The sequence below is a fragment of the Rutidosis leptorrhynchoides genome, chromosome 11, assembly GCF_046630445.1.
Source record: "Rutidosis leptorrhynchoides isolate AG116_Rl617_1_P2 chromosome 11, CSIRO_AGI_Rlap_v1, whole genome shotgun sequence".
In the NCBI taxonomy this organism is placed as follows: Eukaryota; Viridiplantae; Streptophyta; class Magnoliopsida; order Asterales; family Asteraceae; genus Rutidosis; species Rutidosis leptorrhynchoides.
Window position 1 is genome coordinate 147,255,524 of NC_092343.1, and position 23,575 is coordinate 147,279,098.

The 23,575-nt window shown below is 32.3% G+C and overlaps 2 protein-coding genes across 3 annotated transcripts; one reads left to right on the forward strand and one right to left on the reverse strand.

Moving 5' to 3' along the window:
* The first annotated feature begins 5,290 nt into the window (after window positions 1-5,290).
* LOC139877542 (eukaryotic translation initiation factor 2 subunit gamma-like) lies at window positions 5,291-10,158 on the forward strand. Its single transcript, XM_071864978.1, has 9 exons — window positions 5,291-5,449; window positions 5,611-5,755; window positions 5,859-5,920; window positions 6,794-6,906; window positions 6,992-7,094; window positions 7,803-8,030; window positions 8,382-8,600; window positions 8,711-8,971; window positions 9,681-10,158. The coding sequence occupies exons 2-9, from the start codon at window positions 5,650-5,652 to the stop codon at window positions 9,981-9,983; spliced, it is 1,395 nt and encodes a 464-aa protein (XP_071721079.1). The 5' UTR covers window positions 5,291-5,449; window positions 5,611-5,649; the 3' UTR covers window positions 9,984-10,158.
* A 402-nt stretch (window positions 10,159-10,560) lies between these two features.
* On the reverse strand, window positions 10,561-17,598 carry LOC139877543 (uncharacterized). Of its 2 annotated transcripts, none has more exons than XM_071864979.1 (8): window positions 17,526-17,598; window positions 16,770-17,020; window positions 15,662-15,809; window positions 15,367-15,558; window positions 15,145-15,273; window positions 14,880-15,049; window positions 14,625-14,755; window positions 10,561-10,855 (listed from the first exon to the last, which is right to left on the reverse strand). In XM_071864979.1, the coding sequence occupies exons 2-8, from the start codon at window positions 16,987-16,989 to the stop codon at window positions 10,796-10,798; spliced, it is 1,050 nt and encodes a 349-aa protein (XP_071721080.1). In that variant the 5' UTR covers window positions 16,990-17,020; window positions 17,526-17,598; the 3' UTR covers window positions 10,561-10,795. The 2 variants fall into 2 exon arrangements, with proteins under 2 accessions (XP_071721080.1, XP_071721081.1); XM_071864980.1 differs by having other exon boundaries at window positions 16,770-17,016; window positions 17,526-17,578.
* Between the last annotated feature and the right edge of the window lie 5,977 nt (window positions 17,599-23,575).

Below are 23,575 nucleotides of genomic sequence, written 5' to 3' on the forward strand. Positions count from 1 at the left end.
TATATTATATCCGTATCATTATTTTCCATCATCATCTTCACGAGTCACCATCATAAACCCCCACCATTTTCCTTTTTGTTCATAAAAGTGACCACACATTAAACAACTACTTTATTCCCTCCATTCTTGTCATATTTCGATTATAATAACAGCTATATTTCGATATAAGAGAATTAGAAACAGAAACTATTCGCAGTCTTGTTAGTTAAAGTGGTGAGGTAGGGTATTGGTTTTGGGATGTTATAAAAACCGGACATTAGTAACTCAACTAGGATACGTATTATTTCCCAATAAAATAGCGAATAGTAATATGATCAGAATGGGCTACAAGTTATGGTGTTTGTCACATGAAAACATATGTTTAGCAACAACAGTAAAATATAAGAGTGTTGATGGTGGCTTTTGGGTGTTTCGTTCTAACAGTAAGAAGAAGCAACGAAGCAAGGAGTATAGCAATAATAACGTTGGTTGTTTGTGACGTTTAAAAAAAAGAACCGTAGCAGTATATATATATATATATATATATATATATATATATATATATATATATATATATATATATATATATCATGAAGTAGAAAAAGAAAATGCAGCGATTATTAAACATAAAAGAGGAGTGAGAGAGAGAATGAGAGGGTGAGGGAGGCGGTTGTGTTGTGGTGATTTACGGCTATTGTGGGTCTCGATCACAAACATAAAAGTGCAACACCCAAATGGGTTTAATGTGTTTTTTTTTCCGGTTATGGTGAAGGTGTGTCTATAAGGTGGTGGCAGTGTAGGTGATTGAGGTGGTGGATGAAGGTGGTGAAGTGGTGATGGATGTTTGATGGTTCTCGAAGATGAAAAAGGAAACAAGGTGGTGTTGGAAACAATAAAAGAGAAATAGGTGTGTTGTCCAATCACAAAAACATGAACAAGTTAGTATGCAGAAAAGAAGATGTGGTAGTGATTGATAGAGTACCATGGATATATAGGTATATGTTAGTATATCTTTATATAGAATGAGATAAACAAAAAGAGAAACGAGATGAATTTGGTTGGTTGGTGATATTTGTAGAGTGAAGTGATACTCATTATAATTGCATCTGTATGCACATATAGATGGATAATAGATTGATAGATAAAAATAGAAAATGATTCATATGATAGGTGATAGATAACATAAAAGTAAAAGTAGACTAATAAACAAATAGTAATATCACTTATTCAATTCTCAATCATAATCTGTAGAATTCCCGTGTTTGTTTTGATTGAACAAGGACAACTAATAGAATAAAATATAATAATAATAATAATAATTAAATCAAAAGAAGAAAACGTGTTCTAAATTTCTTAGCAGCCATAATAATTGATATTTAGTATAGACAAGTTTCTCACGGAGAATATATCGTGGTACGTTGTTATTCTGTGACGGATAAAAGTCTTTGAAAAAAAAAAATCTCAACTTTTAAGATTAGCTATATTTATTTATTTTGGTCATTATGGTATAAAATTTGGTCCTTAATTTTTGTTAAATAAAAATTACATCAACTGTCCCTCTCGGGTAAAATATAAAATGTGATGACCCGAAATTTTTTGACTTATTTAAACCAATTCTCTATACGATTTATTATTTTAACACGTTAAACAAAGTCTGTTAGATTGAGTCTCAAAATTTTAGAACTGTTACATATATACAATTACCTTTGACCACTCTCGACGATTCATGAACAATTATATGTATGTATATATATATGTACAAGTAAAAACGACTTTCCTACAGTAAAAATTACTTTGCTATAGTAAAACACAATTTGCTACAGTAAAACACTATTTGCTACAGTGAAACCGTATTTTGCTACAGTAAACACTATTTGATGTCGACGAACTAGCAAATAAAAACAGAAAAGGCGGTCATGCGATCGCATGGCAAAAACACTGAAAACTCATGCGATCGCATGAGCTACAGTAAATCGAAAAGTACTATAAAAGGTCAGTTTTGCTCGACGAAATATTTCATAAATATATATGTACGTAAATTTTATAATTATAATTATAATTTTAATTTTAATTTTAAGTTAATAATAATAAAGTATATTCGAGGGTGTTTTAATTCGGGTTTCAAAGCGCTTTAAGCTAAGGAAATATTGGGTATTGTTTGGGGTATTGTTCTTGAATCCAAGGCCAACCATACAGTCATCTACCGTCATTACGTCTACGCAATTTGCCTACAATATTGAGTCTCAATATTGAACTGTGAGTTATAGTCTCCCTTTTTAAATACTTTAAATATTTTTGGGCTGAGAATACATGCAATTTATTTTAAACGCAATAAGACACAAGTACATACAAAATTGTACACTGAGTTAAACCGAAAATCCCTTAGCTTTGGTAACTAGTAGCTGCCAGTACATAGGATATGGACTGGTGGGCGCGAATAATTGTATATGGATCCATAGGGCTTGACATCCCCGTTCGAGCTAGAGCGCTAGCCTTTTAACGGACGTATGTTATTTGAGTTTAAGACACGTTGGTTTGCGCGTATTAAAACGAATGGGGTAATTATCACTATAGCGTTAAGTTTAGTTACCAGGGTGCTCTGTTACGTAGAATCTATTGATAAACTTTTGATGAAATCTTGTGGTCTATCTTTATACATGTTTATGACTCGAGCAATTAAACCTATAACTCACCAACATTCGTGTTGACTTTTTTTAACATGTTTTATTCTCAGGTCCTTAGAATGCTTCCGCTGTGATGTGCTTGTTGCCTGCATGGAGTCTCTCATGCTTTGTACAAAGTTTATTGCATTCAAAATAAAACTGCGTTGTGTAATAAATAATTGGACTGTGATGTCAACCTGTAAATTAAAGACTTATGTATTTCGGGGTTTTGCTTATACCTAAGCACTCGCCCACATGTTTATAACTTTCTATGTTTAGAAAGTCACTTATTTTAATGAATGCAATATTTTATCAAAACGTATCATATAGAGGTCAAAACCTCACTGTGGAATCAATGATTAACGTGCCGCGTCAATAGCGATTTTGACGGGTCGTTACATAAAAAGTGTTAAAACTTAACAAATAGTTCCTAAATACATTTTTAATAAGCCTAAAATTTATAAAACTCATTTTCGGATCACCGTTTATTTTAAAATTACATAAGTTTGAATTTAACCTGCTTAATATCAATCGAACATCAAACGAGTATTACAATCATTTAATATTTATTTATAATATACTTTATTTATATATAGAGATATATTTTAAATAATAATTATTACAATATCCTACTTTTATTTTATTAATTTTTAATAACAACAACATATAGTACTTCAATTTATATTTCAAATTATTATTTATATATACATATACACATATCTATTTACAATTAATTGTTCGTGAATCATCGGGCACAGTCAAAGGGTAACTGTTTACATGAATATAGTTCTAAAGTTTTTGAGACTCAATATTACAGACTTTGCTTATCGTGTCGGATTCATATAAAGATTAAGTTTAAATTTAGTCGAAAATTTCCGGGTCGTCACACCATCCGTGAATTAATTAAAACTTGTATCATATTTCGTAGTATTTCGTAGTAAACAATAATAGTATATTTCGTACCCCTCCGCTCGCACATCAATATATATAAACATGAAAAAGTTCGGGTCACTACAATAAATGTGTGTCTTTGGGTATTCCTAAGTTTCTAACTCGCTTTGCGAGTCGACTAATCCAGGGTGACTACCCGCTTTGCGGGCAGTCCGGAGTCATCGCGTGGTGAACCTCCGTGACCACAAGAGGTATATTCTTTTTTTTGCCCCTAGGAGGAATCGAACATGGGACTTCCATGGAGTTTCACCCTATTTTAAAGACTAGATCAAATTACCACTAGTATGTCTTAACAAAGGATTTTAACAAAAATACCTTTTATTCAAACATTTTATAATAGTATTTTCCAAAACACTTTTTTTTGCCACAATGCCCTCACAAATCGCACTTTTTGCGATCTGCGAGTAGAATTTGCGATTTGCGAATGCCCATTCGCAAACTGCAAATGGCTTTTGCGATAGCGTGATCGGGATCGCCACTCATAAGCTTTGAACGGTAATATCATTGGATGAGTAGCACCAATTTAGTCACTTTTTTTAAAGTGTGTTTTTTCTAGATTTATTTGTTTGTATTAAAGTCAAAGTCCAAATTATTATTTGAATTCGACCTTATGTTGCGATTTGCGTTTTATGTATAAATGTGTCATTTTGTTATTTGTGTTTATATTCAAATTGATTGGGAGATTCCGTGTACTTTTAATCAACATTCATGGTAAACTTAACGAATTTCAAATTTTTATAGAAGGTTATAAACGGTTAAAGACGTTTAAAATCAAAGAAGAGGTTAAAATTGAAGATTTTTGAGACCGATTTAAAAAAAAAGTGTTAGGACAAATATAATCCTAATAGGCTAATTTATCTTCTTTTTTTGATGAAGAAGGCGTAATTAAAAAGAAAAAAAATAGAATTTTGTCGAAATACATAGAATCTATGAATTGAGATCTCATGCATAGAGCTGATGACTATAGCAAAGCTTAAACGTAGTAGCCCATAAGAAGACTTTTAACTTTGTATTTCGGACAATTTGGACCCAAAAAGTGATTTTTCCGTTGAATATCAAATTGTTCCTAGCGAGCCAAATTGCTCAAAGAGTTGGCGGGTCAATCAACCTTCAAAATTTGTTGCCTTTAATTCCCATACCGAAGAACCATTTAATCTATCAACTTGATTACCAAGGAATTGAATTACTAAACTTGATTACCACGGAATTGAAATACCAATTAATCTGAACCAAACTTGATTACCAAGTAAGGAAATATCCTACGGCTATTAGACCACTCCCAACGGGCCCCGTCCTCACTCCTTCTTGAGCTCCGCCCTCGAGGGCGCCGATGGCATTCAACCCGCCCTCGGCCGCCCTCATTTCTCTTTCTTCCTTCCGTCCTGCTTTCTGTCATGTGTATAATATTTTGAGGACGACACATTTTTTCTCTTTCCTACTTTTGTGCATTATTTTTTTGTACCCATAGCATAAACAACTTGTACCTTAATTTATTAATTAATTGTGTGAGATACTTCGTATGTGATGGGTAGGAAGTATGTCATGGTTTATAGTGGTGTGTGATGGAGGAGGAAATGAAAAATAAATGGAGAGAAAAAGCTGATGTGGCGCTGATGAAACTTACCATTTGCGATCCCACTATATATCCACGTGTTACATTAGTCAAAATTACTACTTCCCACTTTATTATACACAAAATAGAAAAAATAGAACCCCTAACTGAAACCCTAGCAAACGTTTATTATTATATTTACAGAAATATCATCTGCGTCGCCTTAGCCACAACAAACCAGTAATCTAACAATCGCAGAATCTCATTACTCGTCTGATCAATTCGTCTTTTTCTCTTCTATTAAGGTTAGTTTGTTTCTTCAATTTCGATTTTTCAGAATTACGATTCGTTAAATTTCATTTGTAATTGCAATTTTATGCTTTTCATGTTTTTCTAGGGTTTTTTATTTATTTAGCTAATGCGATTGATATCTTCAGTGTCTGAAAAGTTGCTAGTTTGCTACAGGTTGTGTTAAATTAGGGTTTTTATATTGATAAGTGAAATATGGCGAAAAAAGGTCTAATGGAGCAGGATTTAAGTAAGTTGGATGTAGCAACGCTACATCCTCTTTCGCCGGAGGTTATATCTCGCCAGGCTACGATTAATATTGGTAAATTTTGATGATTTATTTGAATTTTTGTTTGATGCATGCGCTAATTGTGATTAGTATTGGCAGAATAATGTGATTTTGTGGTTTGTTTGTTTGAAAACAGGTACTATAGGTCATGTGGCTCATGGAAAGTCAACAGTTGTCAAAGCCATATCTGGCGTGCAGGTAACTTTTTTTTGCTTTCTGTATGCGTTTTGTTGATATTGAATAATATTCAAGATGTCACTAATTGTATCAAGGAGAAAATAGTACTTTTGTTGGATAAGATGTTTTACTTAATGCAGTTATTTTTATATTGTTGTTTTTGTAAACAAGAAAGCACAAAAATTTTGATTAACATTAGTAGAGAGATCAACTTTAACAGATATATTTTTATTTACCGTTCTTTAGTTTCTATGCCCTGTTTGTTGTGCTTCAAGTTTGGTTGGCATAATGTGTTTGAATTGCACCACAACCGTGTTATAATAAATTGTTTGTATGGACAACTGAACAATGTGTATAGTGATAATTATAAACAAGGTCCTGTTCTTGTTTATTGTAATCTTACGTCTGTCCTTTAATACATCGAATGGTTTAACTAGTAATATCTTTGTGACATGTTTTCATTCGTTCATGCATACTTGCATAGTAGGCATATGATTTGTTTGATTAATACTTATCTCATACAAATTCGGATTAGTCTGCATGTTACTCATGTAGTATTAAAGATTAGAACTTACTGTGAAGTCAATTCTCACAGTCATGTCTCTATATATATGTTTTTAACGTGTACATTGGATCGAAGATGGCAAAGTATATCTTTTTCCTTATATAATATAATGTTATATGCTATCTTAAGTAGTTAACTACCTGAAAATTATTGAGTTCAATTAAGGGAGTAATAACTTTTTAATTGTGTTAAAGTAACTATAATTATTCTACCTTGTCCAACCAGAGGACAATATATTAGTAACTTCAGTTGAATAGACTAATTTTGATTTATCTTTAGTACACTTTCGTCAAAGAACCTTTTATAAGGTGGTTATTATTCATATACAGACTGTTCGATTTAAAAATGAGTTGGAGCGTAACATTACTATCAAGCTTGGTTATGCAAACGCTAAGATATACAAATGTGAAGATGAAAAGTGCCCTCGACCTATGTGTTACAGGTAAGATTAAAAGTTAAGTGATATATTCTTTCTTGGCATTTGTTTTTTCCTCGCATGTTATTAAAAAAGTTGCTTAATGTTACAGAGCCTATGGAAGTGGCAAAGAAGATAATCCACCATGTGAAGTGCCTGGATTTGAAAACAGCAATATGAAATTAATGAGGCATGTATCATTTGTTGACTGCCCGGTAAGTATTCAACAGAATTCTGTTATTAATGTGATAAGACCTTTATTTTTTTTTTTGTGCAAAAACGTATTTAAGAAACCGGTCGTGATAATTTCAGTATTTGGAACAGTATTTGATGTAGCATAGGAACCAAATAAACAATAATAATAATTTCTGATTAAGTTTGTAGAAGATTTAGTGGATGCCTCAGTAGTGCAAGGATAAATTGAATATTATTATGAAACAAGTGAATTTATAACTTAGGGGCTATTTAAATAAACCCGATAGTTACTTAAGAATGAAATTCTATTTTGATACATTGACTTGTTGACTAGGTGCGTTTAAGTGCTACATATTAGTTGTTTCTAGATTTGACTAAATGTAAGCTATTTCAGGAGCTACATTACACTAGAATGATTGAGATTATATCTCATCAAAAAGATAATAATAATAATAACAGTAACAATATAATGTCAAAAGAAGACATGAAAAATGTGCTATTCATATCTTACAATGATCGAAAGCTTTATGATATACGTGTTTACTGTATAATGTCTCACTGTCTCTATTATACTTGTCCTAATGAGACTTCTGCACAATCAATAAAATCTAAGATACTTTTTTATCTTTTGATATGTAAAATCATGACAGACACTATTATTTTTTATACTCATTATTCTTTTTTGTAAATTGATAATTGATAATTCAATATTATTGTTATTATCACAGGGACACGATATTCTGATGGCTACAATGCTTAATGGAGCTGCAATTATGGACGGTGCGTTACTTCTTATAGCTGCAAATGAAAGTTGTCCTCAACCTCAAACATCTGAGCATTTGGCTGCGGTTGAAATCATGCAACTCAAGCACATTATAATTCTTCAAAATAAGGTCGATCTTATTCAAGAAAATCTTGCTATTAATCAACACGAGACAATTCAGAAATTTATCCAGGTTATTTTTCACTCCTCTGTTTTGTTTTGGTTAACTATTGTGAATTATAGGTGGTCATTTTGACCCGTCTACATATGGATTCGTTAAATGGTTTATGTTGCATCTATAACAAGTAAAAAACCAAATAGTTTATCAGGAGTGGTGTCATAATGTTTGAAACTCATGAATGTTTTTTCAGTGCATACAACTTTCTAAATCATGTTATTCATATAAATATCATATTTTTTTATAAAAGAATCCGCTTTGTTTTGACACGTGCCAAAACTTACCCATTTTGACATAAATTATGCAATTCTCCATATTCAGTATCAAACATAATTATTTATGTTTAAATGTTTATTATGATATTAGGGAACCGTTGCTGACGGTGCACCTGTCATCCCAGTGTCAGCTCAACTCAAGTATAACATTGACGTCGTTTGTGAGTACATAATAAAGCGGGTCCCGGTTCCAGAGAGGAATTTCATTTCGCCCCCGAATATGATTGTAATTCGCTCATTTGATGTTAACAAACCTGGATCTGAGGTCGATGAGATCAAAGGCGGTGTTGCTGGTGGAAGTATCCTTAAGGTCCTTTCTCAATTTTCCTTTGATTGCATTCATTGTTTTTATATTCATTTTATTTTTATCAAGTTTCAGATATTTATGTCATGATATACTTTTGTGTTTTATATATATAGGGTGTGTTGAAGGTTAACCAACATATTGAGGTTCGACCCGGTATAGTTGTGAAAGATGAGAGTGGTAATATCAAGTGTACTCCAATTTACTCGAGGATAGTTTCACTATTTGCTGAGCAAAATGAACTTCAGTTTGCTGTTCCTGGTGGTCTTATTGGAGTGGGGACCACCATGGACCCTATGTTGACCCGTGCTGATCGGCTTGTGGGCCAGGTTCTTGGGGAAGTCGGGTCTCTTCCTGATGTTTATGTTGAGCTTGAGGTGAGTAATCGGCCAAACTTAGTCAAACTTGTAAAACCTAGTCAGACTCAGTCAAAACTCAAGTTTACTTGGAAAATTGGTCAAAACTTGAGATTAATCGGTAAATCAGTCAAAACACGGTCAAAATCGGCCAAAGTCAAAATTGGTCAACAAACAAACATGTTTATATCTATAATTTTTTAGAAAATATTCAAAAGATAACTCCAAAATAATTATGAACGTTTAAGAGAAATTTTTTAATTTACATCAAATTATATTGAATCTATAATCTATATTTTATGTAGTGTTAACAAAATCAGTCCACTATGACACGGTCAACATCGGTCAAAGTCAAAATCGGTCAACATTTAAGTACTCTTGGTCCTGGAGTTGCTGAGTATCTACAAAAAAGTCCCAACCGAAGTACTTCCCGAGTAGTAATTTTTGTAACGTTGGAGACAGTGGTCATTTGCCTAGAATTATGTTGATTCGGGTTGTATTTTGACTTTAAGAAGTCAAATTTCCAAAGTTTTAAAACCTTGGTTAAATTTGATGTGTAGAATGGATTGTAAGTTGACCTGACTCATATTTAATTGCTTACAGCCTCTTGAATGACTTGGTACAATTAGAAGTTATGGGTCAAGTTAAAAGTTAAACCTGAACCCATTATCTAACCACAACCCGCCCATTTTGGCATATTTATTTATTTATTTATTTAATTTTTGCACAGGTGAACTTCTTTCTTTTACGTCGGCTACTTGGTGTAAAAACCAAAGGAACAGAAAGGCAAGGGAAAGTATCCAAGTTAACCAAGGGTGAGATTCTGATGCTCAACATTGGGTCAATGTCTACTGGGGCCCGTGTGTTGGCAGTTAAGACTGACCTGGCAAAACTGCAACTGACATCACCTGTTTGTACGAGCAAAGGCGAGAAAATTGCGTTGAGTAGAAGAGTGGAGAAACATTGGCGGTTAATTGGTTGGGGACAGATTCAAGCAGGTGTAACACTTGAGATCCCACCTTGCTCCATTTAATAAACGATTTGAATTTCAGTTTTGCCTTTTGAATATTTTTACTATATACAGTAATTCTTAGTACTTGTCCTAGCTTTTTCGGTAGTACTGTGATTTGACATCTAAAATAACTTGTTTCGAGCACAACTTTCGGCATGATGATGTTTGATGAAAGGATACATATGCATTTTTCTTTTGTTTTATTGTTCTTTTTTGCTACATTATGATGAGAAAGTACAAGTTTCCTAATAATGAAATGTGTTATGTAATGTAATGTAAATGTGTTGGGGTGTCATCCAGAGTGTTTAAAATATAGTCATCCTGTTTATGTTTTGTGAAGAAGGTGAGTATATTTGCTCATATAGGCTGACTAACCGGGATACCCTGTGATCATTTTTGACAATGATCACTTAAAAGTGATGAAGGTGAGGTTTGGAATCCTAAACCTTTTAGGATGCTGACTAACCGGGATACCCTATGATCTATATTGTTTAATTATTGAGATCTCCATGAATCACTCTTAAGATATAAGGGTGATCTAACAATCAATGTGATATTCTACGACAAAAGGATGTACAAGTAGAAAAAAATTCAACGACAAAACACAAGATAAACAGTTGATGAATACAGCATAACGGCTATTCAATGGGAAAAATCATGATGTTTGGTTGTTTGTTCCTTTGTCCTCCTTTGCTACTACTATACAGTTTGAAATCACTTGGACACAAATAATGGTTAAACTTAAATACTTTATTTTTAGCCTAAACACATATGTGAACTTGCCATGGAGGGCTCATATCTAATCACTGTCAACTTCCAGATAATAATTCCTGTTACGATTGTTTCTTTAAAAAATACCATGCAAGCAAAGCTGCTCCAACTGCTGGCTCAACCTGATTTAATCCAAGTTAAAATACATGTAATATCTGAAAAAAAAGATGCATACCGATGTTTCACGATACAAAACGTCACGTGATATGAAAGCAGACATTAAATATAAGTCTTTAAATAAATTAAGTAAAAACGAGCATACAATTTATTTTATGCATATAGTTATCATGCAGCAGCTAATATGACAGATAATCCAAAGTCGACTATTTTGAAAGTAAAATACGTATGTAGTATCACAAATCTAACCTTCCTCCCTAGCAAGGATGGAAAAACCACTAATCGGGGAGTAACCGGTCAAATCAGGGAGTATTGGATGTTGACTAAGTTTAAGTTTGACCGATTAATTCCTACTTTGATTGATTAAATTAATTAATCCCAAATTTATGGTGACCAATTAATCGGATGTTGACTCAGTAATCGCCGAGTAATCCCCATTGACCGAGGGTTGACCAATTTTGATTAGTCGGATCGGATCTTCCAAAAATCGAGTAATAACCGATTATTCCTCGAGACAGAGATGAGTATACAATTTAATATATTTTACAATTAGATAACCAGTTAGGCAGTTATCGGGTCCAGATGGGCCTGCTAGCCCAATAACAGACGATTGCAACAGAAGGCCTGGGTCTGACTGTTTTCGGTTGACAGAAGATGAAGCTAAGGGTTGGAGGCACGGTTTACTACTGAGGAAATATGGGAAGCATTAAACTAATGTGCGAGTAATAAAGCCCCGGGACCGGACGGTTTCAATATGCGATTTTTTAAGAAGTTTTGGGCTATAATTCGGGACGACTTGGTTTCTGCGATAAATAAATTTTGGGCATCGGGTGAAATCTCTTCGGGTTGCAATTCATCTTTTATCACCTTGGTACCTAAGACTTCGGATCCGATAAGTTTAAATGAGTATAGCCAATTAGCTTAACTGGAAGTTACTATAAGATCATTGCAAAACTGCTTTCAATCCGACTAAGAAAGGTGATTCCTCATCTCGTTGGTAATGAACAAAGTGCTTTTATAAAGGGAAGGAATATCATAGATGGGGTACTCATTGCGAATGAATCAATTGAGTTTTTAAAGAACAATCGAGCCAAAAGTATGATCTTCAAAGTTGATTTTGAAAAGGCTATCGCGCCAAAAGTATGATCTTCAAAGTTGATTTTGAAAAGGCCTTCGATAGCCTCAATTGGCAATTCTTGGACGATATGATGGGGTTCATGAGTTTTGGCGATAAATGGAGTTGGATTAATTCGTGCTTAAAATCGGCTTCAATTTCCATCCTTGTAAATGGATCACCGACAAAGGAGTTCAAGCTTGGTAGAGGAGTAAGGCAAGGGGATCCTTTATCGCCTTTTCTATTTATTATCGCGGTGGAAGGTCTTAACTAGTTAACTAAATCCGCGGTGTCGAAAAATCTTTTTAATGGTGTGGAGATTAGGATGAATAAAGTTCATATTTCTCATCTTCAATATGGGCTTTAATTCTTGGTGTTTGGAAAATATTGAAAATCTTATGAAACTTCTCAAGTGCTTCGAATTAAGTTCCGGGTTGAAAGTTAATTATTTCAAAAGTAACCTCTTTGGTGTGGGTGTAGATAAAAAAGAAGTTGAAGAGATGGCTAGTTTATTTGGTTGTAAGGTTAGGTCTTTTCCTTTTATTTATCTCGGGTTACCAATTGGTGCAAGGATGAGTAAATTATTAAGTTGGAAACCGATGATTGACAAATTCGAGAAACGGTTAGCGGATTGGAAAGCGCGTGCGATGTTTTTCGGTGGACGTTTAACTCTCGTGAATTCGGTTCTTAATAGTATACCGTTGTACTACTTTTCACTCTTCCGTGGCCCGCCTAGTGTGCTTAAAAAACTTGAGTGTGTAAGACGTAAATTCTTTTAGGGCGACGGGTAACGAGTCAAAAATCGCGTGGGTTAAGTAGGATGATGTCATTCGTCTATGGGCGGATAGCGGACTTAATGTGGGTTCTCTCAACTTTAAAAATCTAGCATTAATCGGCAAGTGGTGGTCGAGGTTCCTTACCGAAACTACTTCCTTGTGGGTTAATGTTATCAAAAGTATTTATGGGGCTTCGGGGATACTTAACATGGGTGAGAATTACCCTTTTTCTTATTCTAACACTACGTGGAGTAACATTATTAAAGCAGGTCTCGAGATTGAAAACTCAGGAGTGGAGTTTACCAAGTCTTTTTCTAAAGTAATCGGGAGCGGGAACAATACCAAATTCTGGGATGAAACTTGGATAACGGGCAAACCGCTAAAGGAGACTTTTAAAAGATTGGTGCGACTCGACTCGAACCCCAATGCGTCAGTGGCGGATCGAGTATCATGGGTTGAGAAAAAAGCGAAATTCAAGAGGGATTGGTTACGTGTGTTTACCGGACGAACAAAAGGCGATTTACAAAAGGCGAATTAGATGAGCTAGAGACATTATTGGCTTCGATGAAAATGGATCCGGGAAAAGAAGATTCTTAAATTTGGAATCTAAGTGAGTGCGGTAAATTTTCTACAAAAAAGTCAACAACAATCATTATGGCAAAGTCTAATCCTTCGAGGGCGAATAATTTAAGTGCGAACCCTTTGGCAACGATGAAAAACAACCTTGTACCAAAGAAATTTGGCGTCTTCGTATGGAGGGCAAGGCGGGAAAGATTGCCCGTTTTGGTCGAACTAGACAAGCGGGGTATTGATCTTCATTCCGTTCGATGTCCTCTTTGTGATGATAATATTGAATCAGTCAAACACTCTTTACTTGATTGCAAACACGTTCGTGTCATTTGGGAAAGAGTTCGTTATTGGTGGGGGTTCGGTTCGGTCAATCTTTCTTTTCAAAATCTCCTTGACGGGTCTTGTCCATTTCAATGTTCGAATTAGGTAGCAAAATTTGACATGCGGTACAATGGACATGCGGCTACCTCATTTGGAAAAATAGAAATCAAATGGTTTTCAAGAAATCAAGTTGGTCACCTCCGGTTGCTTTATGTGAGATACAAATTAAAAGCTACGAATGGATTGCGAAGCGGGTTAAAGGAAGAAGGATAGAGTGGCTAGATTGGTTGCATAATCCACATGTTTTTTTTGATGTAACTAATTTTTGAGGCATTCATGTACTTATTCATATAGCGTAGGATTCTAGCTCGGTATCTCTATGCTAGTGTGAACCTTATTGTATTTGTTGCGATTCTTGAGTAATAATATTCTGCTTTTCAAAAAAATAATAATATGAAATTGATAATCCCAATGGAAAAGTCGCGAGACAGAGATGAGTCGGTCGAAACTTTGAAACGACTAGTCGGTCAAGTCGGGGTCGCATCGGGGACCAGTCGGACGTTGACTAACGTTGTATTAATATGTATTTAACATACATAAATTACACATAAATATATATTATGTCAAACGTAAATATTTCAAACATATGTATATGGCACAAAATCTGAGTATTAAACGTTTGACCTAACTTTGACCGACTTGCCTTTGACCGACGGAGGCCGAGTTTGACCCGAATATTTACTTTTGACCGACTAATTAAACATTTTTAGGAAAAACGTGACGGGCTAGTTACCAAACCGACTAGTCGGGCCGACACGGTGCCGTTTACAACACTGATCCAAAGTCAACTTTTTTGAAAGCAAAGTACGTATATATAATACCAAAAATCTAACCCACCTCTATAGGTTACTGTTCCTAAAATATACATTGTGAAATGGAAATTCTTTAAGCTGATGTATATCATAAAACGTTGACCAAGTACATTATACTTACCTTAGGCCGAATTGGAACCATTTTAGGGAACTCTTTAATAATGCAACTAATTACTTCTTTTCCTATATCCCACTTCCTATTAGCTTCAAGAACACCACCAACCATTACAAGAGGGCATGCTTCCTTTCCATCTGCAAGTATTGCCACATGTCAATCATACAACACATAAACATAAGTTATGTCAGTAAGAGGATGAATCATAAAACTAATTAAGAACAGTAAACTTTATTTCCCATTTGTCATTTCGACATGTACCTTCGCCACATAACCCTAGTTTAGAAACAACAGCTTTGACACTTAAAGCCAATTCTTGAACTGCATCAAGCAATATCCCATTTGCAACTTCATCCCCTGTTTCTGCACAAGATACTACAACCGGGACTAAAGCTGCAATACGGGCCCACGATGGATCAGCGTACGTCCACCTATATTCAAATAAATTAATTATTAAATAATTTAAAATCAATTGATAACACAATCTTGATGGAATATATCTACACGAAAGTCCACAAAAGAATACCCGATTAGTTCATCTGGAGAAGAAAGATCCAGTTCGTGCAGAATTCTTGACGTAAGCATTGTTTGTGGCCCACGACCATCATAAGCCCGTATTACAGATGTCAATGCCATAGCAGATATACCATATCCACTACATGTACATAATACAAAATCTACCATGTTAATTTATTTAGGTAATTAACAAACAGTATCCTTAAAAGTAGAAAGAATTAGCACATCATACCTTCCCCAATCACCTAATACGGGCCCCGCACCAGAAGCCCGGGCTTCTCTTCCATCTTCGGTATACCCATAAGCAATGGTCCCCGTACCAGCAATTAAAACACACCCGTGAAGCTTACCCATGGTCCCACTAGCCATAGCAGCCACAGCATCATTGTGTACAAAACATTTAACATAGTTCGGGAATATCGCTCTGAATTGGAAAAGAACAAAACAATATTATATATAACGTTGGAGAGGAAGAAAAAAAATGAAATTAGTAGAAAGTGATTGCATGATTGATATAGATTGCTGACCTCAGCCAACTTAATATTCTTTGTTGGTCTGAAGGATGATTAACTCCTGATACAGCTAAACAAACTGCTCGCACAGATGATCGAGTAGAACCCGACTTTGAAAGAGCATCTGCCATAACATGTTCTAGTGTTTCCCTTGCAGCAATTTCTGTTAATTCAATGTTACTAGAATAATCATCACATGGCACAATCTTATACTTATTGTAAATAAAATCGTTAAAAATATCACTTTTCAGTATAATTGAAGATCACATTTAGCTATATGCATCCAAAGAAGTAAAGCTTCTTTTTAAAGTCAATAAATTCCATAAAATATTCAAGCATCTGTAATATAATGTTGGCCAGCTGGCACATATAAGGTTGGTTAACAAGTCTTCCCCTAGTAACTATACTGTAAAATGTTCCTCTATGAGCAAAAACTGTAAATATCGACATAATATTACTGCTTAGTATAAGAAGTAAGGGTGTTTGATATGTGTTCAACAATAGGATTAACAGATTCTGCATGTGATTATTTAAAATGGTCGGTTACATACCATCTGAAAGAAAATGGTGTAAACAAAGTTACCTGTTTACAAACTTTTTAACCTTATTCAAGAAAATTTTACTCCAATCTAACAAATCGTCTAATTTTTCAACAAGATTGCCCCTTTTTATCGTTTAACGCATTGAGTCTTCAAAATAGCCAAAAACTCAAACAAATGATAATTTGATAATTTAACTTCAATAACTAAATCACATTCAAACACTATTTCCTGCAGACACTTTAATAAATAAAATTGTAATTTAACTCATATTGCAGAATGACTTGAAAACACACATTCAAACACCCCTTAAGTTCATATATTCATTATAATACTATGGCCCTTCCCTCTATATTTGGAGCTTCTAGCCTTCATGCTTATGCATTACTACGTAAGAAACAATAAAATTACAAATAGCTCCAGCAATACAATAAAGAAAACCATATCAAACGGGTTGGGTAACATGTCAAAATGAGTTTACATAGTTGTGCGTATGTATCTATGTATGTATATGTATATGTATATACGTATATATAACAAAATATCAATTCACATATATTATAAGAAGAGACATGAACTATTACCTCCAACACTATTATGATTCGAACAACCAGCAACAGCACGAGCCAATACCGGTGGAGGGTCAGGCGGAATGCTGACATCATCGAACGAAAAAACAGGCATACATATACACACAGTAGACGTGGTCCCACCATCCAATCCCAAAATCAAATCCTGACCACCGCCATTAGCCGCCATTCCATGTTCGAAATCCCAAATCCCCCCATTTCTCTCCCTCTTCATCACTTGCTTCAGCTACTTCACACTAACCTAACTGTCAAAGACACCTCACAAATTATTATAAAACCCTAAAATCACAAAATCTTCATAATTGAAGTAGTACAAGTTAAAATTACTTGTGAAAATGTACAACTGCTGATAATAATGTTAATATAATAACAATAAAATGGAATCAGGCCGGCAAATAGGTCAAACAGTAATGAACAAGAAAGACCTAAATATTATATTCTCATTACTAGTGACCAAATACTGGATTATTTTATACTCCGTACTTTATTAATAATTAATAATTATTAATTATTAATTATTAATTACTACTAGTTAATACTACAAATTGGACAGTATTGGTTACAATTTCAATCCGTCAACATCTATAAGCAACGATTACAGTTGTAATTAACACTGATTGGATAGAAGTTTACTTCATTTCAGTATAGATACGTACATATAAACATATATATACTCCAATAATTCAATACATACATACATACAAGCGTATCTAAAGATGTGAAATTAGAGGTTAGGGAAAGAAAATATACCAATTGACAGATATTTTGGCACGCAATCATAGAATATGCAAAGTGATTAATCTTGTTAGAAAAAAAAAAAAAAAAAAAAAAAAACGGAGAACTAATGTACTACAGTATTTTGTTAGAACTTTGAGCGTAATTTTGTGAATAGTTTTTTATTTTATTTTTTATTTTTTTAGAGCATTTATGTGAAAATATATTTAAATAACGTAACCTTTAATTTTTTTCATTATTCATTTTTTGAATGGCGGCCATCGTCTAGAAGGTACTTAACCACCTTCGCAATCGTATGCCACCGAAACACACGTTAGGAAACTTTTTACACACCATTACACAATTCGTACACGGTGTGCTTTGGATTAAACCGAGAGGCTTACGACATGCACCTTGTCACCACAACAGAATCCTGAAGAAAATCTCCTCTTGGAATATGAACCCGCGCTGATTATTCTAGGACGTGGACCCATCTCAACACAAGGCTTCCATATCATTCGGACAATGCCTACTTGATCTTTTCATTATTCATTTTAATTAATTAATTAATTATACAAATATTTGATTGACAAGAGTTTGTGAAGTCATCGTGGTGAAACACCGTGACTACGAGGGGGTTTATGTTACTTCACGGATTTGAACTAGAGACCTCCCGAATGGTTCAAGTCTGTCATATAGAGATTATCAACACATTCCTTAAACCCCCACATAGTAATTGTACCCCTCGACGATCTAGCAGATGACTCATACAAATTTAAAGAATGATTAAAATCTCTCATAATGACCCATGGTTTATTCCCTACAAAGCCTTTGAGCATATTCATAACCCACCAAAGCTGTCTTCTTTGAATATATTAGTTTTCCACATGTATAAGTGAAACGAAGATCTTACATGTGACGACCCGGAAATTTCCGATCAAATTTAAACTTTAATCTTTATATGATTCCGACACGATAAGCAAAATCTGTAATGTTGAGTCTCGAAAAGTTTGAAACCATATTCATGTAATCAATTACCCTTTGACTGTGCTCGACGATTCACGAACCACTATCTGTAAATAAATACATGTAGATTTATATATATATATATATATATATATATATATATATATATATATATATATATATATATATATATATATATATATATATATATATATATATATATATATATATATATATATATATGTTGTAATTTGAAATAGAAAACAATTTAATCATTTGAATTGAATATGTAAAATAATAAATAAGATAATAAAGTTGTGACTACTAATATTATTACTAAGTACTATCATTAAAAATCAGTATTTTATATATATATATATCATTAATAATATGATCATTATTTTTTTATTTATTCTTATTTATTATCATTAATATTATTATTAGTGATATTATATTCATTATTATTATAATTATTATGTTGACTAATAATATTATTATTATTATTATTATTATTATTTGCTATTATCAGTATTTTTAATATTATTAATATATTTAATTATATTTACAACTTCTTAATATTAACATTAAATATAAATAAAATCATATAGAATCAACTTCCTGCTTAAAGTCTTGATCAAACTATTCTATTCTTTTGTTTCTGACTAATTTGTTACCAATCACAATCTCAACTTTACACTACGAACAAATTCTGTTGAGGATCGTATTCAACTTTCCATTTGTTTTTATTTTATTTCGTACCAGAGAGAATAAGATGTATTGATCTAAATTGCTACAAAACAAACGAGTTACTCAGAGGTTATCCATACAATCATATCAACATATATTTACGAATTCAATTTGTTACATGTCGATCTCAATTCACAAATGCAAACAAATTCCGTTGCAAGTCTCTTTCTTCTTTTATTTTCTTTTGTTCTCTTCTTCCTGGCTCGAATAACTCTGATGACACCACAAATCACTTAGTGTGATACTTATTCTCTTGCTCCTTATCTAATTATACAAGTATACATCTACACTTACATGAGTTAGAGAAAAAAAAAACGGAAATATTTAATATACATATACATATTGCTTACACATATATAAACAACCACTTGCCTTGCAAAAGTACTCGAACCATTTGTTGCTCCATTTATATTTCGGTTCACTGTCACCTGCAACAGGTCTTCATCTCCATATAATATATACGAACGTAGTATATGTGGAATGACCAACTTTCTTCTTCTTCATTTACTTTTAAGCATCACCCTAACCCGCTCAAATCACCATCCAACATCAAACTGTTTTTGTTTATGTTTATGTTCAAGAACAAACCCACAACCATCGTGAACCGACTCTATGTCTCTCTCTCTCACTTATATCTTCTGTTTATAACCACCACCAAAACCACCATTCGAAAAATCTTGTTAATTCGAACCCAGAAGGTGAACTACTGCTGTTACGAATCTATTTTCTGTTCAATACAACCGATATATATATATATATATATGTATATATATATATATATATATATATATATATATATATATATATATATATATATATATATATATATATATATATATATATATGAATATACAGGCTACAAACAAGATTATATATTAATACCATTATGGCGTGATATTTTATTTGTGTGTGGCCGACATACTAATCATTTAATCCCCTTATTAAAGGCATCCAAGAAACGCGATATTAACTCAAATATGGCAACGTGGATTGCATTACTTTTTATCCAACTTTATCTATCTATTATGATAATGAAGGATTGGAAGATGACGTGCCTGCTGAGCAAAGAAAAGAGAAACAGAAAACGCTACCAACTCCCATTGATTTATTTATTTTATTTCTCAGCCGTTATTTTTTTTACCCAACAAGTGTTTAACTTGGGCCCAAATACTTATTCTGGCCCAACAAAGAATGGTGTCGAGCTGCTGCAACTGATTCTTTTTCCTGTTTTTTTTCGAAACCAACCAACAAGAACCCATGTAACCATAATCGAACAACCACCTGCAACAAGTTTATTATTTCTGTTTCATTTGAAAGCTGATGCAGCTGCAGTCCCATTTCTGTTTTCATTACTTTTAAATGACGATGATGGAAAGTGATGAGGTACAATGATGATAATATGGTGACCCGTATGATGATGATAATGATCCATAATGATAATTATAATTAGATAAGGAATGGGTAATGAAACCATGAAGATAGTAATGATAATGATGATCGTAATTATGATCATGATTATGAAATTATGATAATATATACGAGTAATTGATACGGTGATGATTTTATGACGATAGGCGGTATTGTGATCGTGATTTTATGTGGGTTAAGATGTTAGTGATTATGATAACAATAGATTAGGTGATGATGATGATGAATCATAAAAATTATGATTATGATTGATGATGATAATAAGATTAATTGTGAGGATAGAATGAAGAAGAAGAAATATAAGAAGCAGAAATACGGTTTAAAAACATATGGAATTTGTTTTAATCAGAAAGTAACGAAATGGATGAGTGGTCTTGGGAGTTTTGGTGTAACCGAGAGGTCTTGGGTTCAATTCCAGTCTGAGACACTTCTTTTTAGAAAATCATTTTTGAGGTAGTTCTTTATCAATTTATTACTATTATTATTATTATTATTATTATTATTTATTAATGTTATTATTACTAATTATTATTAGATTATAATTATTATTAGAATTATAATTATTATTATTAATACCATGATTATAAGTAATATAACCATTATTATTATTATTATCATTAATAATGTATTTATTATAAATTTTGCCATTTATGTATTAGTTATCATTATTATTATTATTATTATGATATTAGTTATAACTAAGAATATTGTTATTATTATTATTAATAGGCATTAAGTATTAACATCAAAATTATTATTTTTATCATCATTATTATTATTAAAGTACTCATTACCTTAAGAACTACTGATATTATCATTATTAATATAGCTATTATTATTATTACTATAATTATTTTTACAAAAAAATTTATTATTTTATTTTTCATTAAAACTATCATTATTATCATTATCAGCATTATCTATATCAATATTACTAAAAATAATTACGTTTATGAAAATAGAAGTTCTAAAGATATTATTGAGATTGTAAGTATTCTTTTAGTCAAATTAACAAAGTTTATATAAATATTCATATATAACATGTTAGGTATTTTTATTAAAATACTAACCATATATATATATATATATATATATATGTATATATATATGTATATATGTAAACATTTTGAATATATACACAAATTAAATAAGTATAATATATAATTTAAGATATAATATAAGTAAACGTTTTTAAATGGAATCTAGTATAAATTCTATATAACTACAAATATAGTGTATATATATATATATATATATATATATATATATATATATATATATTAATAAATGAATGAATCTGATTTCCATTATATTTATTAATAGATATATAAATGATATAGGTTCGTGAATCCGAGGCCAACCCTATACTTGTTCAATGTCGTCATATGTATTTTTACTACAAAATACATTAGGTGAGTTTCATTTGCTCCCTTTTACTCTTTACGTTTTTGGGCTGAGAATACATGCAAATACTTTATTAACTGTTTTACAATATTTATATGCGTGAGTTTCATTTGCCTTTTACTCTTTACATTTTTGGGCTGAGAATACATGCAAATGCTTTATTAACTGTTTTACAATATTTATATGCGTGAGTTTCATTTGATCCCTTTTACTCTTTACATTTTTGGGACTAAGAATACATGCGCTGTTTTTACAACTGCTTTATTAAATGCTTTTGAAATATATTTTGGACTGCGAATACATGAAATGATTTTATAAATGTTTGACGAGATAGACACAAGCAAAACATTCCTCGAATGAATTATTATGCAGACAGAGGTTCTGCAGATTATTATTGAATTATGTGGACATGATAATTGCCACCATTGAATTATGTGGACATGATAATTGCCACCATTGAATTATGTTGTGACGACCCGGAAAATTTCGACTAATTTTAAACCAAACTCTCGATACGATTTTGTATTTTTGACACAATAAGAAAAGTCCATTATGTTGCGTCTCAAAAATTTTGAACTATTTTCATGTTATCATTTGACCTTTGACAATTCCCGACGACTCACGATATGATTACTTGGAAATATGTATGCATATATTTAAAATGAAATATTATATATTGTAATTGTTAGAATTAATTATGTAAACTAATAATAATATATAAAAGTTATTATTTAAAATATATCTATATATATAAATGAAGTATATTAAATATATATATGTGGTTTTGAATTTATTTAGTAAATGACAAGGACACTCAGTTATCATCTCATCGATATTAAACGAGTTAAAAATGAACTTATGTGATTTTAGAATAAACGTTGATCCGAAAATAGGTTGTATCAATTTTAGCTTTATTAAAAACATATTTACAATCTATTTTATTAATTTTAAAAATATTAAAAAAAAATTTAGTTGAGATCGAGCTCGAATGACAGGTCAATTTTTATGAACGATATCAAACAAGTTTAAGACTCGAACTTATGAGAAGTTGGAATTTAAGTTATGTAAAGTTTAGAGTTATTGAAAATATGTTTTTACTTTGATGAGTTGAATTTTAATACTCCGTACAGATTATTTGGAATTAAAATAAATAGTAGACACACCTTTTTGATCAGGTTTCAAACAATTAACGAGTGAAATAATTAAATATATTTAATCTAAAAATTTGGGATTTTTAGGAACACTTTTATCCGTAACTGTTTAGCAATGGACACGATATAGCACCCCGCAAATAGAAAATATCTTCGTCGGTAGAGAGTGAGCTGTAATCATATTGATTTATTATATTATATCTATTTATCATATTAGAGAAGAAGTCTATATATATCTACATAATCATATGCATATAGAAGATATATATTTACATGATCATCTTTATCACACCACAGCAAACATAACCGCCACCACAAACAGCCACTCACAACCACCATATCCAACACCTACCGCCACCTTTGGTCATCACTACCTCCTTCGTCAACCAT

Excerpts from the sequence above, each read along its gene's own strand:
- LOC139877542 (XM_071864978.1), top strand. The coding sequence starts at position 5,650 with ATGGCGAAAAAAGGTCTAATGGAGCAGGATTTAAGTAAGTTGGATGTA. Across the intron at positions 8,031-8,381 it reads CAATTCAGAAATTTATCCAG|GGAACCGTTGCTGACGGTGC; the intron begins GTTATTTTTCAC and ends TTATGATATTAG. Across the intron at positions 8,972-9,680 it reads ATGTTTATGTTGAGCTTGAG|GTGAACTTCTTTCTTTTACG; the intron begins GTGAGTAATCGG and ends ATTTTTGCACAG.
- LOC139877543 (XM_071864979.1), bottom strand. The coding sequence starts at position 16,989 with ATGAAGAGGGAGAGAAATGGGGGGATTTGGGATTTCGAACATGGAATG. Across the intron at positions 15,810-16,769 it reads GAATCATAATAGTGTTGGAG|AAATTGCTGCAAGGGAAACA; the intron begins GTAATAGTTCAT and ends TTGAATTAACAG. Across the intron at positions 15,274-15,366 it reads GTATTAGGTGATTGGGGAAG|TGGATATGGTATATCTGCTA; the intron begins GTATGATGTGCT and ends ATGTACATGTAG.